General features: G+C 38.9%; 1 protein-coding gene across 4 annotated transcripts in view; it reads right to left on the bottom strand.

Annotated features, from left to right (window-relative positions):
* Positions 1-2,399: 2,399 nt before the first annotated feature.
* BNC2 (basonuclin zinc finger protein 2) overlaps positions 2,400-16,369 on the bottom strand; it is a 334,037-nt gene continuing 320,067 nt past the window's right edge. For 2 of the 4 annotated variants that reach the window (XM_072922941.1, XM_002191156.6), the window contains exon 6: positions 2,400-13,418. In XM_072922941.1, coding sequence (XP_072779042.1) covers positions 12,758-13,418 — 661 coding nt within the window. In that variant the 3' untranslated portion in view covers positions 2,400-12,757. Of the gene's footprint in view, positions 13,419-15,708; positions 15,740-16,369 lie in introns of all 4 variants that reach the window. The other 2 variants (XM_072922942.1, XM_072922943.1) reach the window with 2 other exon arrangements.

Genomic DNA, 16,369 nt, shown 5'->3' on the forward strand with positions numbered 1-16,369 from the left:
GGAAAAGTAAGGAAGAAAAGAAAGGGGGTAAGGGGAAGGGAAGGGAAGGGAAGGGAAGGGAAGGGAAGGGAAGGGAAGGGAAGGGAAGGGAAGGGAAGGGAAGGGAAGGGAAGGGAAGGGAAGGGAAGGGAAGGGAAGGGAAGGGAAGGGAAGGGAAGGGAAGGGAAGGGAAGGGAAGGGAAGGGAAGGGAAGGGAAGGGAAGGGAAGGGAAGGGAAGGGAAGGGAAGGGAAGGGAAGGGAAGGGAAGGGAAGGGAAGGGAAGGGAAGGGAAGGGAAGGGAAGGGAAGGGAAGGGAAGGGAAGGGAAGGGAAGGGAAGGGAAGGGAAGGGAAGGGAAGTTCTGGGAAGGGAAGGGAAGGGAAGGGAAGGGAAGGGAAGGGAAGGGAAGGGAAGTTCTGGGAAGGGAAGGGAAGGGAAGGGAAGGGAAGGGAAGTTCTGGGAAGGGAAGGGAAGGGAAGGGAAGGGAAGGGAAGGGAAGGGAAGGGAAGGGAAGGGAAGGGAAGGGAAGGGAAGGGAAGGGAAGGGAAGGGAAGGGAAGGGAAGGGAAGGGAAGGGAAGGGAAGGGAAGGGAAGGGAAGGGAAGGGAAGGGAAGGGAAGGGAAGGGAAGGGAAGGGAAGGGAAGGGAAGGGAAGGGAAGGGAAGGGAAGGGAAGGGAAGGGAAGGGAAGGGAAGGGAAGGGAAGGGAAGGGAAGGGAAGGGAAGGGAAGGGAAGGGAAGGGAAGGGAAGGGAAGGGAAGGGAAGGGAAGGGAAGGGAAGGGGCATGTAATTTAGTTCCATGAAGCTGACATCTGCAAGTCAGGAATAGATTATAGGCATTCAGCTGGTTATTGAGCTGTTTATGTCAGGCTGATTAAAAACAGGCAAATGAACACTCTCAAGACTTTATTTAGTGGCCCTGTGGCAGATGTCTTGTATCCTCATAGCTCATGACTCAACACATAAACTAAATTTAAGCTCTGAAGTAGCTCGATCAGAAGGTGAAGTCCTCTTTTTAAAGATAGATGTTTTGCAAAAAAATGGCTCTTTGCTGTGCTGGGAGGTCTGAGAAAGAAAACACCTTAGGAAAATCCTAAATCCATCAGAGAGTATGTATTGCTAAGTAACTATTCTCAGTTCATAGTGCTTAGCAAATTCTGGTTATTTGGCTTTCACACCACCTTCTTTCCCCACCCCCACATTCAGCCGGTGGGTTCATTTGGCTCCATTTCTGATCAGGAAATGTGAGACAACCAAAAAAGTCTTATTGACTCCACTCAAACACTGAGTAGGCTGTTTAGAGACTGTGTGAAGAGGGGCTCATTTGCAAGCAGATATCCATTCCCATTGTGTCGAACACAACTGCTTGAAGTTCAGCACATACCCACATGCTTTGAGGCAGCACCACCTCAATGCTCAGCATTTTGAGGCACTTAACAAGTTGAGTTTTTTATTGGTCTTCCCTTGTAGAATGAATGAATATGTATCTTACTGCACCAGGTTGTCTTCTACATGCTTGTAACATAGCGTTTTGTCTCTATGAGTGCAGAGCAATGGACAAAACTATCCTATTATGAGGCTGCTTTGTTTCCTTTATTGATAAGAAGCGCAGTATGTAGAAAATTACTAGCACCATAAGAGCAGAGGCTAAAAGAAGAGCATTTACCCTAGAAGAATCTTGCTCACATTTTCCTAGCTGACACAGATGTCCCTTAGAAGAAAACTGAGATTTCTCAGCCAAAGGAAGTATTTGGCCCTGCAAACGGGTTTCCAGAACATCTCCCCACACTGCACCCTCTTCTAGTCAGCACGGAGCTCAAGGCCAACTCCAAGGACAAAGTCGAATTCTTTGTTGATAAATTTTTATGTTAGTGCCCTAGATTTACAGATAAAGTTTGGTGGGAGGATACATTTGGCCAGTGTTCTCACCATTTTAAAGTATGAGAAAATTCTTACCGAAACGCTGAGATTAGTGAGCTGCGTATCTCTGCTTTGAAAAGCAAAAAACAGGACTGAGCTAGAACACCATATTAGTGTTTGGCAAGACCTTTCACTTCCATTTCTTCATCTGTCAGACATATTTCGGTGGGAGCAATGTCCATCTTAAGGGTTTTTTTGCAGACATTTGGATGATTAAATTAGTGAGGCTGTAGGTTTCTGGATGCCACACTAAGTATGACCTTTCTAAGGAAATACGTACAAGCTAGGGGGCAAAACAATTATCCCCTTTCCAAAAAGCTTTAAACTATACAATTTCTGGAAAGTATGCAAAACTCTTAAATGTAGTGCACAGCTTCAAACTACAAGAGACTACCTGCAAACTTTGCAGGTGAGTGTCTTTCTGTGACCATATGCTTTTCCATGGAAATGCACATTGCTTAAATCAGTAAAAAATGAAGAAATGAAAGACAGACAAAAAGATCAGTGAGTGATAAATCTTTAATATAAAAATTGTACAAGAATTTTGATACAAATTACAAGAGGTATTTGAACAAAGTATGAGTAAAACTCCATTTATATCCCCAAAACCTTATGCATTTTATGCAAAAGACATATTGTAGGACTGTTACAGTACAGAAAATACAAGAAAAGAAATGTCAAATTAAAACGGGACTTTTAATTCCCTCAGATTACTAATGGAAAAAACTTGTTTAGACTACATACAATATTTATGAAGCTACTAATGTCACGATTATTAGATCAACATGATGCAAAATTTTGTATCCCCTTGTACAGCTATATTCCATAGTGCATGCTTTGGTTCTGCAAGCAGGACAGCAGAGCATTCACGTTTTGCTCACATTGAGATCAAACAGTGAAAATGAAAAGCTTCCTCTATTCCAAACAGAGAAAGACCTTTGTAAAAAATGTCCATCAGGCCTTGACTCTACTCCTTCCTGTGCCTGGCTGGGGTACCCCAGGAGCACATCTTATCATAGTCCACTGGAACAAGCCCAGCTTTGCCTGCAAGCTCTCCATTCTCCACACAGCAGCCCCCTTGCTGCTGGTGGTGCATCGCTGGTTGGCACAGGGGGTTGCAGCCAGGCTGTGAGAGCCCTCCCATGCCTACTGAGAAAGGGGATTCCAGGCTTTATGCCTCTGTAACTGAACACACTGCCAGACCCCTAAGAACTTCCAAATACATGAAGGTTCAAATCCAGTTTATCTCAGTTTACATTTCTATGTGAACCCCATAGTCAGGTTTCCATCTTTCCAGTTCAGGAGAACTGAAACACAGCAGACAGTTATAGAGGAAATCATTGTGTTTGACCTCCTATGTTAAAAGCTGTTAAAATGTCAACTGTGACAGTGAGCAAGAGCCTTCAGTCAAACAAAGAAACTTGAAATTGCTTCAGCCATCCCTACAATGTGTTATTTGTATAGGTACAAAGAGGTTGCATCAGTTTGTAGTTAGTAAAAGTGTGTGGAATTTCAGCCAGGGTAAATTTGGATTGTGTTCAGATTCAGATCAACTTATTTGCATGCCTGTTGCACATACATTGCACTGGAATGCAGATCACTTTTATAAACTGGAGGACAGGCAGGAGGCGTGAACTGAGAACACAAATGCTGCCCATCAAAAACAAGCCATGTTCTGGGAAAGGAGCCCCATATGATATAGGAACCAAAGTTTGCACAAGAAAAAGCAGCATGCTGAATTTTTTATTTTTAAATAGCTAAATGAAACACACACACATAACAGTGGCCATTTTATTAACCTGCCACTTTACAAACAGTAACCATTTTTACACATGGAATGCATAAAACTTTCCATAATGAAGAACACTAGGAGGATGTGTTACTTTTCTGAGAGAATTTTAATGAGACACTCCCCTATAATGAAAGGAGGAATGGTGGTAAAGAAAATGGGAAAATTAAAGACAATGGCTGAAGGTTGTACAAGTATTTGTTAAAAAAAATACTAAAAAAATCCAAATGTAAAAGTATAATTGAAAAATAATGAATAAATCTGCCTTTGTACAGCTTAGGTGTCCCTGTTTATTTTGTAGGTCATCAAGTAAACTAAGAAGAACATCCTTAGAACCACAGTTGATGTGGCTACCATACCATTTCACAGGTGTAATTGGGGCGGAAGGCATTCTGCCCCATCAGTACCGGAGGTGGTGGGGGGATGGGGATGTGAAAATGTCTTGATCTGGATGTGACGACTGCATAATGCTCTCACATTCAGGCATGAACACATGCACACACAACTGCCACTGCTGCCCCAGAGCTGCTGTTCATAGCTTCTTGCATTTCATGACAGAAGTGGACAGGTTGTAATTAACTATTGATGAGTTTGCCATCCTAACTGTGCATTATCCTCTGATCATTCTCAACCTTCTGTTTGACAACGGATGCCTTATAAAATCTTTATGCATCACTTAGCTAGTCTTGCTCTCTCTTTCTTCTCTAGAAATAAAATTGTCCTGGATATTTTTTTAAATTTTCCTAAAATATTTGTCTCCAAAGGTTTAAAGGAAGCAATGTACAAAATCTGTAGAACACCAGAAAAATACTTCTATACGTTAGATATTTTTACGTGACTCTTCCTGCTCTTTTAAGCGTATGAGGAAACACATATATACACCAGTGTAAGTGTGATGGAAATGATATAATTTTGGTCACTTGTAGTCCTAATTTTAAGGCTCTTTGTTCTGACACTGTGTCTATTTCTCCTCTGTCTGTCACATTCGCACTCACACACATATTCACAAACACACACAAAGGACACAAATTATTTCTTCAATCAGAAAGTCCTCAGTTTTCACAAACAGCCTTGGAAATGGTACAGCAAGAAAGGCTGCCCAAGCTCATCATCGCAGGTCAGCTCACCCGGCTGCTTCAACCTCCGTCAGTGCCTCCGTCAACATGGAGTTGACAGGGGAGCAGAGTCTGGGCTCAGCCTTTAGACTTCTGATACAAACAGGCCTCAGGAATTTGTCTGGTGGTTTCACCCTTGTAGCTTCTGATGAACTCGGAAGGAAAAGGAGGGAAAAGATCAGTGACCTTTGACTGGTAAAAGACCTTAGCATATTTATGGTGGGCACCATCACCTCTGTTGCAACAAACATCAAATTTCCACACAGTGCTGTTGACAGCATTAGCATCTGGACCCAGCAAAGAGGTGCTGCAGCCAACCAATGCCATGAATTGATCCCAAAATCCCAAAGGAAGGAAGGAAGGAAGGAAGAGTGCTTAGATCTCTTGGCCTTGGGTTTTGTCTGAAACCTGTGTTTGACTTTTTGGTGCTGCACTGGCTGCCAGCACTGTTCAACCCACAGTGCCCAATGCTCACAGGTACACACAGGACCAGTGTTATGATCTTGGCATGGGAATGCTGCAGACCCTGCAAGGAAAGTATGCTTCAGCAGCTCCTCTGCCTACCTGAATTTTCAACTGCTATTCAGCAGTCAGAAAGCACACAGTAAAATGGAAGGAGAGTGACTGCAGCCAGTTACGCTGGCCTTCATGCACTTAAAATTTCTTAAAACAGCACGTGCTCTCAAGTTGTTTCACTAGAAAACTCTCTCTTCTGATGGCCTATATGAGAAGCCCTTTTGGAAACTGGACTTTTGGCAGTGTTCTTGCAAATGAAGGTATAAATCAGAAAAAATTCTTCCTTTCATGAGGACAGCAGATTGTGCCTCAGATATTTTTATCTAAGATTTTACTGAATTTCATGCTGACTTTAGCAGGAGATTCTCCTATGACAATAGAATAGGATATAGGGAATTGGCACTCATGATAGGAGCCCAGAGATGGGCTAAACCAGTTAAAAAAATAGACTGCGCATCCTGTTTGACACTGAACCTATGCAGCAAGATGTGCAGGAAATTCAAATAACTATTTCTAGCAGGCACAGTATGGCCTATGCCAATACAAAGCAATTAGTTGCTACATAAGCAGACAAAAGTGCCATTACAGACAGTATCTCTCAGCTGACCTTTTGCTAAGAAGCCATCTTGTTACTGTCTACCTGATAGCTCGATAGAGCAGCCAGTGGCAGCCTTGGGCTTCCTAAAGACAAATCAAAGTGCTCCAGATGGGACTTCCCTTCACTCACTGCAGATGTGTGTGCATGCTTGTGTGAGTGTGTGTGTGTGTGTCTGCATGTGTGTGTGTGTGTTAGGGAATGGGGAGGGAAAGCCTGGTTCTTATACTCAATTTCGCCTTCACAGGGGATAAACAGGCAATTACACATCCTTTTATATTTGATGGCCAAGTGCTGAACTTGAAAGCACACTATTAGTTTGTGTCCCTTCAGGGCCAGCGCAATAAGCAGCCAGGAGAGCTGGGGCAAAGGAAGAGAGGGTGTTGTCTGCTGTTAGTGTGACAGTCTTGTCAGCAGCATTCACATTACTGGAAGGTAATAAAGTGACAAGTAAGTTATTAGAAAGATATGAGGTGAAATTGAACTGAAGCTTCTTTTTGCTCTGCTCAGTTTTTTTCCTGCTTTGTAATGGGCCACTATTTGTTACAAAACAAGCCTTGTCTTGAGATCTTATAAAAAAAAGAAATATTTATTCTTTGCAGGAAAGGTCACATGAATTTACAACATCACACTTTAAAGGAGAGGAATGGGAAAATAGTTTCATGACAACTACAGCTGCTATTTAAAAAAAAAACACAGTGTCATCATAATGAACAATAATACTGGCAAAAGTCAGAGGACTTTTCAAAAACATGTCCATTTTTTAACCCTTTGGTGGTCCAGAACCATTTTCATTTAAGAGTCAGTGCCAAACATAACAGCAACAGTATTGGGATATACATGATCAATATACCTTGATCAAAAAATCAAAGCTGTCATTCAATATCATGACTTGAACAGAGAAAACAAGCCACACAAGACTGGTTAACTACAGACTCAATATAATACTACTTATGTAAAATAGTTGCTACTTCACTCTGCTACAGCCATTTTAAAGGCAGTGGTAATGCTGCAGTGTTGGCAGGAAGAGACAGAAACCATGAGACTGGATCAGACATGTATTTGGGCAAACATGCGGGTGAAAGGTTCAGTCCATCATATGATCTTGCTCTGTTCCTGAAGTAGAAATGGGCATGGAAAAGAGTTCCTTTTATGTCCCTACAGAACAGGAGAAAAAAGCCCAACTCATCATGTGGCAACAGCAGGATATGCTGATGCTTATCTAGCAAAGTAGCACTACAGTCACTGTTTTGTTGAGTTACTATAGCAGCAAAGTCTTTTCCTTATGTCACTACATAAGAAAAAAAACAAAACTAAGAAGTAACTGAAATATTCCAGCTGCCATCATGTGTCTGCCACTCACCTTCTCCCCCCAGAGCACTCCTGCTGCCTCCTTGCCCTTATCCAGACACTTTTGCTTCTTTTTTCAAATAAAAAGAGTGATTCTGTTAACCCAAAGAGAAAAGGGACAAAAACATTCTGGGGACTGAAGAATTAACAGTTCTGTTCATGTATGTGGCAAAAAAAAATTTAAAGGAGCATGTGTCTGCTCCTTGACCACACACTTTCCCTTCCTTATAATTACTCTGCCACCAATGTTGCTGTGAAAATGTCCTACAGAATTTGAGTACATTTCTAAAAATATGTCCTGTTTTCTGACAGCAGCTGACATCCTTAATGACCACCATGTGAAAAATGGGTCCACATCAAGCTTTTTAAATACAAAATATCATACACGTTGAAGGAGAAATTTTTGGAACTAAATCCCTGGTCTTGAAAATGGTTCCTATCTCTGGAACTGATCGGACCTTGAATTACCATATTTCTGAGCTTTCATGATACCCACATAGCTTTTTGTCTTGTTGCTTTCACATTCCTACCCCATATATTTAGCTATGTTAGATCCTCAACTGGGTTGAAAAGGCTAAAACTCAGGGAAAACTCAAGTGCATCCTGGGAGCCCCACTTCCTATTAATTGTACTAGACCAAATCAACCGAGGTAGCTGGCAGCTACTTTACAGAACCTGACTCTACTAATTTTTCCTAAAGAGTGCCTTTTTTGGGGATGGAATGGGAAACATATAGGTGATGGAAACTGTATAAACTTGTGGAACAGGCAGGAGGAAAGGAGACAGGGAGGAAGGGAGACAGAGAAGGAAGAAGGAGGAAGGAAGGAAGGAAGGAAGGAAGGATGGAAGGAAGGAAGGAAGGAAGGAAGGAAGGAAGGAAGGAAGGAAGGAAGGAAGGAAGGAAGGAAGGAAGGAAGGAAGGAAGGAAGGAAGGAAGGAAGGAAGGAAGGAAGGAAGGAAGGAAGGAAGGAAGGAAGGAAGGAAGGAAGGAAGGAAGGAAGGAAGGAAATACAAATTTTACAAGCTCAGACATGAAAAGTCTTTGAGAAATCTTTAAGAGCAGTCTCCATTATTAAGGTTTTTAATCTATACCTTTCATATTTTGTCAAATTGTGTTGTGACTTGGTGACAGCGCTTAGACCTTGTGTGCATCACAGCATCAGCTACAAATTAAAAGGCAAGATTAAAATCTCAGGCATAACAAAATGTACCTGATTGAGCTATAGCTCAGAAAAATTGACTAAATATTTTAAGGTGTGCAAAAATATTTATAAGTTAAATTAGCTCTTTACTAAGACCAGCTAATTGGTCCTCACAGGAGCACACTTATGGGCAAAAGCATATTAGTATTAGTGATAGCCTAACAGACTGAAACATAAGTGGGTAAGTGATATGAGATGTGTGAGACTAAAAAGTTAGAAGGGGCTACCAGGGGTGTTAAAACTCATGGTTTCCATTCTTGTGCTTTGGCTGTGCTGTTTTCCTTCCAAATTTTCATACAGTTTTTCAAAAGATACCTAGTGATTAACCATTAACATATGCTTTCCTGACACACCATACCCCCCCAACCCTCACAATGAAAAGAAAAAATCCTAAACAACCGCCAGACATAAAGTTCTGTTTCTAAAGGAGGTTCATTACAGTTATTTTCTAATTGCAGACAAAGTTTTTTTGATATTTACAGAAAAATACAACTACCTTGAATAAAACAGTGAAACAATATGGAAAGAATGACCACAATAACTACAGGAACGAAAAAAGAAGGAGCAAACTCCATGTAAAGGGAAGAGGATCTTCCTCAGAGCTGGTCTATTTCTTGCAAAATGGTTAGACTGACAGGTTTGGAAACCGAAGGGATAGCCACAGATTTGTGATAACATATGCAACAGCACAATACTTATCATGTCATCACACCATTACAGGCCATGTTCTGTGCTGAAGAGATGAGATGTTTGGTCATTATTACTGCACTCTGGGTCTCTGCTGAGATCACCCAGAAATGCTACTTTCAGTAAAACCAAGCTGCTATGCCAGAGCCCCTTTATGAATTTTTCAGATAATGTCAGATGATATAAATTCCACCACAAGAACAATTCTGATAAATACAGATTTTCATAAAGATGCATGCTAAGTTGAAAAGAGGGAAATGCCATTCAATTCAAAGTAAGTGTAAGTGTCCTTTTAAAAAAAAGACGGTTCTGACATTCGTATCACTAACACCGAAGAAACTACTTTTGCCTAGATTTGCCTAAAAATAACAGTTAAGCAGTGTTCTGTCCACAAGACAGAGATGATAGCTTCTACATAGCTTAAGTAGGACTTGTGAGCTTCTAACAGTTTCTGGAGGTTTGTCCCTTTTTCCTTACTTTTTAGAATGTGTTATTCAATTTTGTGTAATAAACAGATTTTTTTCCTTCTACGTCAATAATCTGCTGAGTTTATCTACAGGTGATGTGTAAGTTTCCAAACAAGCTTACCAAACATTTGACCTCTAAAAGAACCACAGTGAAATAAGAATACTGAACAGTGATTCATTCAGTGAGGAATTCTTTATATACCTCAAATGAGTTTTTCATTAAAAAAATTATATTTATTTATACCGTGCATACTACAAAAGAGTCGGGGTTTTTTTCCTGTATATATAATGCCATTTCTTTTTTTTTTAGACTTTCTGTATTACTTGCTCCTATTAGCCTGGGAGGAGAGATGAGAGTGCAGTACAGGTAACACTACAAAGGTTCATGTGTCTTGGAAAAATGCACCCTTACTGTTCTAATTTCCCTTTCTCACAAACATACTGAGCTTGCACAACATAAAAAAAAACAAAGCAAATCATTCAATTTAACAAGGCAAAGTAGTTGAGATTTTGAAGAAAATAAAAAAGATGAAAGAAAAATGTCAGTGAAATAGCTTACTTTTTTGCTATAAAATTTCTTTTTGATAAACCAGAAGGTAAATTTTTCTTATAGTTTCTGTGGAATTCACAAATGTTTTCAGGGCTTCATGAGTTCACAGAATAAAAAAATGACCAAAAGCTTGTAACTCATAGGAACATAGTGAGAATAAATTTAGAAATATTTTTCTTTTATTTTCTACAACTGGAAATACTGATTTATTAGATATTGATTCCTACTTTTGGAAATAAAAATACTGAAATGCATAAAAAGTACTAAAAAATAGGAAATCTATATTAGGAGTTTCCTCTAGAAAATGTAATAGGAGTTAAGTACTCAAGTGGACATAAAAAGTAAAAATAATCAAAATGCACAGCAAAACAATACAGCGACAAGCTGAAACAATGGAGCATTTCTGACTCTTTGCTAAGAATAATGTTCTGGGTCAGTAAATACAGAAAAGGAACACATTCTCACTGAAGGAATATTTTATTGTATGCTGAAATATCCCTTAGGGGTTTCTTTTTTTTTTTTGTTGTTTGTTTTTGATTGTGTTATTGTTATTTGTTTTGTAAAGAAAAGAGTCGACAACACACATCCTAATGGCTTTGGCTGTAGCTTGAGCTTAAGTAAATACCATCCCTCTGTCAGTATGTTGTGGTAACTAAGGCTGCCAGTGTGGTTTACCAGCTCAAGCAACATGTGTAAACACTGGAAACAAAAAAATGCAGAGGGCAGCCTCCTTTCTCTCTGCCTTTCTCAACTGCTTACTCCTTCTGTGTCTCCTGGTTGGGCTCACTCTCTTGCTCACTATATTTCTTGGAATTTTGTTATTTTCTGACAAATCATGCGAGTGAAACACAAAACATTAACACAACTAGACATCCTTTTTCTCTGTCTTCTAATTTTATCCAAAGGGAAAGTTACCCAATAAAAAGTCCAGCATATATTTTCAGAGCTACTAAGTGCTTCTGCCATTAATTTTTTTTTTTGATTGTTTCTATAAAACATGCCTTAATCATACTACAGCACTTTCCATTGCAAAAAAGACAACTTTACAGAACAACATAGTTAACATTATTTCCCTGTTCATTTTGATTTTTTTAAAACACCACAAAAATCCAGGCTATAATAAGAAGCACACAAAATTATATTCATCTTTGTTCTGTGACAAGTAGTATCAGCATTTGTATCCCCAAATATTATGTATGTTTGACAAAAAAAAATTTCTACTGGTTCACATGACAAAATTCTGGGTCTTTTTTTTTCACTTTTATACAATGTAGTATATAAGGAATAAGGATGCACTATTGTTTCTAGTAATAATTGGCACTTGAAAAAAGCACCAAGAATTCTGTATTTCACTTTATCCCTGTTCCCTGCCCAGTATTTTTCTGTGTGTAGTCCAAAAACTACAACTGTGGTTATGGTGAATAACTACATTTTCTTTTTTCAAAATGTGTGCAAAGTTGGCACTTTTGTATTAACACTAAACACTAATACTCTTTGTTTGGCATTCATGCCCTCATACTGACCAGATCACTTTTATCTAAGTGTATTTTTTTTAAAGACACTTACTGAAAATATGGCAATAGTTTAAGAAAAAAAAAGCATGGATATTATTACACATCCCCTTGTAGTGTACGAAAAAGTGCATGACTGGATTTATGTAATATTACAAGACAAAAAAACTGTATCAAATCAGGTACTGTAAAGCATGCCAGCACCTCTGTATTACCTATATCTAGCAGGTAGTTAAAACAAGACCGTGGTTCTTTAAAAAATGTGCATTAAAGCTAACATAAATGAGTAAAACTAGGCAGCAAACTATTTTTCCTGCTTATCTAACAGCTGAATGTAACTGTAAAAATTAAGCAAAAAAATTAGAGTTAAACCACCATCAATACAATTGTTTTACATCATAGGCCTGTCAAGGCTCAATATATATATACAAGTGTAACAGCCATGCTTAGTAGAACGTTATCCCCAATGCTCAGAAGACACAAAGACAACTAAGTAGATTGCTTTTTCTTTCTATTTTTGTTTGTTTGCAATTTTTTTGTGTTTTTGGGGGGATTTTTTGTGTGTTTTTTTTTTCTTTTTTGTTTTGTTTTGTTTTGGGTTTGGTTTTTTTTTTGTTCTTTTTTTTTTTCAGGCAAAAGTTATGGGAAGAACAAAGTATCTCTTTGGAGATGATTAAGAACATTCTAACAGAACTAGGGACAACTGCAGTTTTTCTGTTTGTTTTTTGTTTGTTTGTTTTTGTTTGTTTTTTTTTTTAATGAAGGATCCCTTCCCTCAAATTAAAGGTCCTACGCTTTTGTTTCTATTAAAAAAAAAAAAAAACCCAAAAAACCCAACAATCAAGAAAGGGGAAAAAGCACCTGGTGTTTCTTGTTTCTTTCTTTTGCTAAAAAAGAAAAAAAAATTATATATATATATGTATATTTATGTCTGTGTATATATATACATATACATATATATATATATATATATATATATATATATATATATATATATATAGAGGGAGACTGTATATGGCAGTTCAGATGTAGTGGGCCCTCTCTGAGAGCTGGCATTATGCTGTGTCCATCCTTGACCTAATCTACTGAAGTGAAAGGAATGTTTTTATGCAGATTGGGGTTCTGGCTGTGCCGGTTTCGGCTACGGACAGAGGAGAACATCATGTTGCACCCAGGGACTTTGCACTTGTGCATTTCTCGCAAGTGCACTGTTTTGTAGTGCACTCTGAGGGTTCCCTTGTTGCTGTACATTTTGTGGCAAATGTTACACATTATCCCACCGTTGCTCACCGAAACACTGTTGAACATGAGGGATCCTGGGACATCGGTGCCCATACCTACGGCTAAGGCAGGGGCATCTGCTTTGTGGGCAGATTCCCCGCTGTCACTTGCCCCATCAACGTCGTCCAGGAGAATACCCTCATCGCTTCCTGCATCAGATTCTCTTGAGGAATGGATACTGCTGCTGGACTGGATGCTGGAGGTGGTGCTCAGGTCTAGTACCATATAGTCTTCTGCCATGCCCCTGCCATACCCATTCATATGGGAATCCTCAGTGCCAGCTGGCGAGGAGGTGTCTTCCCTTATGTCAAGCCCCATCTGATGCTGAGCGCCATATATCTTCACCAAAAATTCATCGCGGAGGTCCTTACTAAGAGAAGGCTGTGAAGTGTCCAAGCCCATGTCATCCAGTTCTTTGGTCAACAGTTTACGGTGCAGGTTTATGTTAGCACTGTGTCTGGGAAAGGAAGAGGGAAGGGAGAAAAGGAAAAAATGTACAGTATTTTTGATTAAACATATAGTCAACAAGCACCAAATTCAAGTTATGATTTATTGGTAATTTCTCATAAAAATATCCTCTATCCATGTTTCTTGGAAATTTCAGTCTTTCTATACATGGACAAATTGCAACATAAAAACTAAACAAAACAAGCAAATTCCCCCCTTATTTTTTTCTTGTTAGCTGCTGCTCCTCAATATTAGTCCCCAACAGCAGCTACCGCCCTTTTATTTGAAATTTAAAAAATAATAAATTGTAGTAGCAGAAAATGCAAAGTGCTCTGCTTGATTCCTGAATCCCTGCTGACTTTCTTTCTCTTCAAGAGACAAAAAATATTAATATATGAAATATATTAATATGTGTCTAGCTATGTCTTACTCTGGATCCATGTCTTTAGGTACTTATTCATACATACATACATAAAAATATGTTTATATTTTTATATATAAGTACTCACATAACTCTGTAAGTTATAGAAGGAGAGTAAAATAAAGATAACCAAATAAGGCATTGTCAGAGGTGCTGATTCTGGTAATTTAATTCTCATATAAAGGGATTCAGAATCAGGCCGAACCAAGAGGGAGAAGACTTGAAGGGTTTAAGAGAACAAGTCTTTGAAATCTACATGTAAGTTTCTGAAAATCTTAGTCAAAGTTAGCGGTTTCATCCTTTTAAGTTGTCACTGCTACTCCTACCTGTCCTTTTCCCTGCACTGTCTGCATGCAGTGCTGATTGACTCAAGAAGTGTAATGTCCAGTAAAAAAACCCTATTAACGGCAGTGAGAATTTTGCCCCAAATCAATCAAAAAACTTAAGCATGGTTTGGTTTAGGTATTTGCTGAAGTTACTGCAGATATTCAAGACAATGGAAAACGGTCACTGATGGAGGTGAATTTTAAACCAGATCCCAAGAGCTGCAAATTAAAAGACTCTCAAGTGTTTTACAGGATCTGGGCCTTTGCTCTCAAGAATAAAGCTTTATGTTTGCAAATAATGTATGCCTTTGGGTTAGTAAACATAAAATGGCCTATTATTTGAAACTGCATTCTAATCTCCACTTTTGGCATTGGCTTTATTCATCCACTGCAGTAGAACCTCACTGATTTGCAGTAGTGTCAGGAAACCCTCTTTGAAAAACTGCATTTTCTGAATTAATGATGCAACCAACAAACATGATGGACATCAAAGACCTCTGACTGCAGAACATGCTCATTTTACTGAAGTGCTCAAGTATAAGAAATCAGTGTAAAGTTTTCAGAAATAGAAAACTTTAGGGTTTAGTTTTCAGAATGCACAGCATTGCTGAGGAAATGACAAATATTTATTCAGTTTCTTTGGAGGGTGTCTTGAATTTTGAGTCAGCAAAAAAAGAATTAGCGAAGTTCTACTGCATAACATTCTTTGCAAGCTAAGGACCCAAACCCGCAATTTACAACATGCAGACTCACCAGTCTGTCTGCCCATTATAAATTGCAGATCAGAGCCCAAATGTAGGAGGGAAAAGAAGAGGGGGGGTGGGGAGCAGGAGGAGGGTGGGGAAAGAGAGAGAGAAAGAGAGAATTTTAACATAGGAATAGCTTAATTTGCAAAAAGCACTAGGTACAAAATTGGCAAGGGAAAACATAACAATGATCAAATATTTTACAGACATTCAGGTCCTACATTAACAAAAAAGGAGAAGAGGAACAATATCTATTAGCAATAATTCCTTATTGGAAGCTATTATTTTAAGAAACCCTTTGAAACATACCTCTCAACCAACTGAAGTCCAAAACATGGTACAGCAATACAATGCAAATAAATAACACAAATGCAAAATTAGGAAGATTAAATTGATGTGGAGTAAATCTCTGTAATTTTCTAACATTTACTTTGTGATTAATTTATCTGTAGCGCATAACTTAAGGGAATAAACAAACAGCAATAGACCTAATCTCCTATTCACCTGCAAATGCAGGTAACTGTTCTCTGACATAAAACTGATACTGAAATGCAGTGTAATTTAATTGTGTGTGCTTGGGATGCAATTTTTCCAGTAAGGGGGTGGTCTAGAACAGAGGATTTCTCTCCTAATGAGAGACAGTTGAGAGGTATGGACAAGGGTTGAAAAAGTGGAGAGTATTTCTTGCTTTTGTCCCACATTGGAAATACTCTTTTCACACAAGCAAATACAGTACCACTGCTTTTTTGAGGCATAGAAGTGAATTTATGCATATCCCCACACTGCACTTAGGAAGGCTGAGCTTACCTTGTGATAAGATCAGCTTTCTAATCTTTTGCTAAATTGAGATCACAAAAGAGAGAGAGAGAAGAGAAAAGAGAAAGAAAGGGGAAGGGGGAGAGGAGAGAGAGAGAGAAAGAGAGAGAGAGAGAGAACAAATTCACATTCCAATCCAGACATATCTGGTTAAAAAAAAAATCTGAAACCAATAAAACACAGACTTTAAAAAAAAAAAGTCTTGATTGTTAACCTGTTTTATGCCAGCTGTAATATCACTTATACTATTTTCCTGATGGATACTGGCTCAATCACACAATACAGAAAACATAAAGCAGATCAATCAAAGCATATTCACACCATACCCATTATTATCCACAAATGAGTTCTGAACAGATGCATGCAGTGCACATACATGAATGATAAACAGTAGTCCTAATGGTCCCTTGCTTTCCTGGTTTCAGATGGAATATAGCTCCATGTAAAGTTACTAAGTACAGTACAGGAAATGCTTACTGTGAAGGCCTGTCCACACTGACCAGAGTTATTAAATGACCATAAAAGTACATTTGTGCTTATCATCATAAGGCTAACTGCAAACTATTCATAAAGTACTCATGTGTGTACTTATTTCTCCCCTTCTCTCCCTTCTTCACTCCTGTGTTATGGGAATTTGTTTCAGCATACAAGC

Source organism: Taeniopygia guttata, chromosome Z (assembly GCF_048771995.1).
Source record: "Taeniopygia guttata chromosome Z, bTaeGut7.mat, whole genome shotgun sequence".
Taxonomy (NCBI): domain Eukaryota; kingdom Metazoa; phylum Chordata; class Aves; order Passeriformes; family Estrildidae; genus Taeniopygia; species Taeniopygia guttata.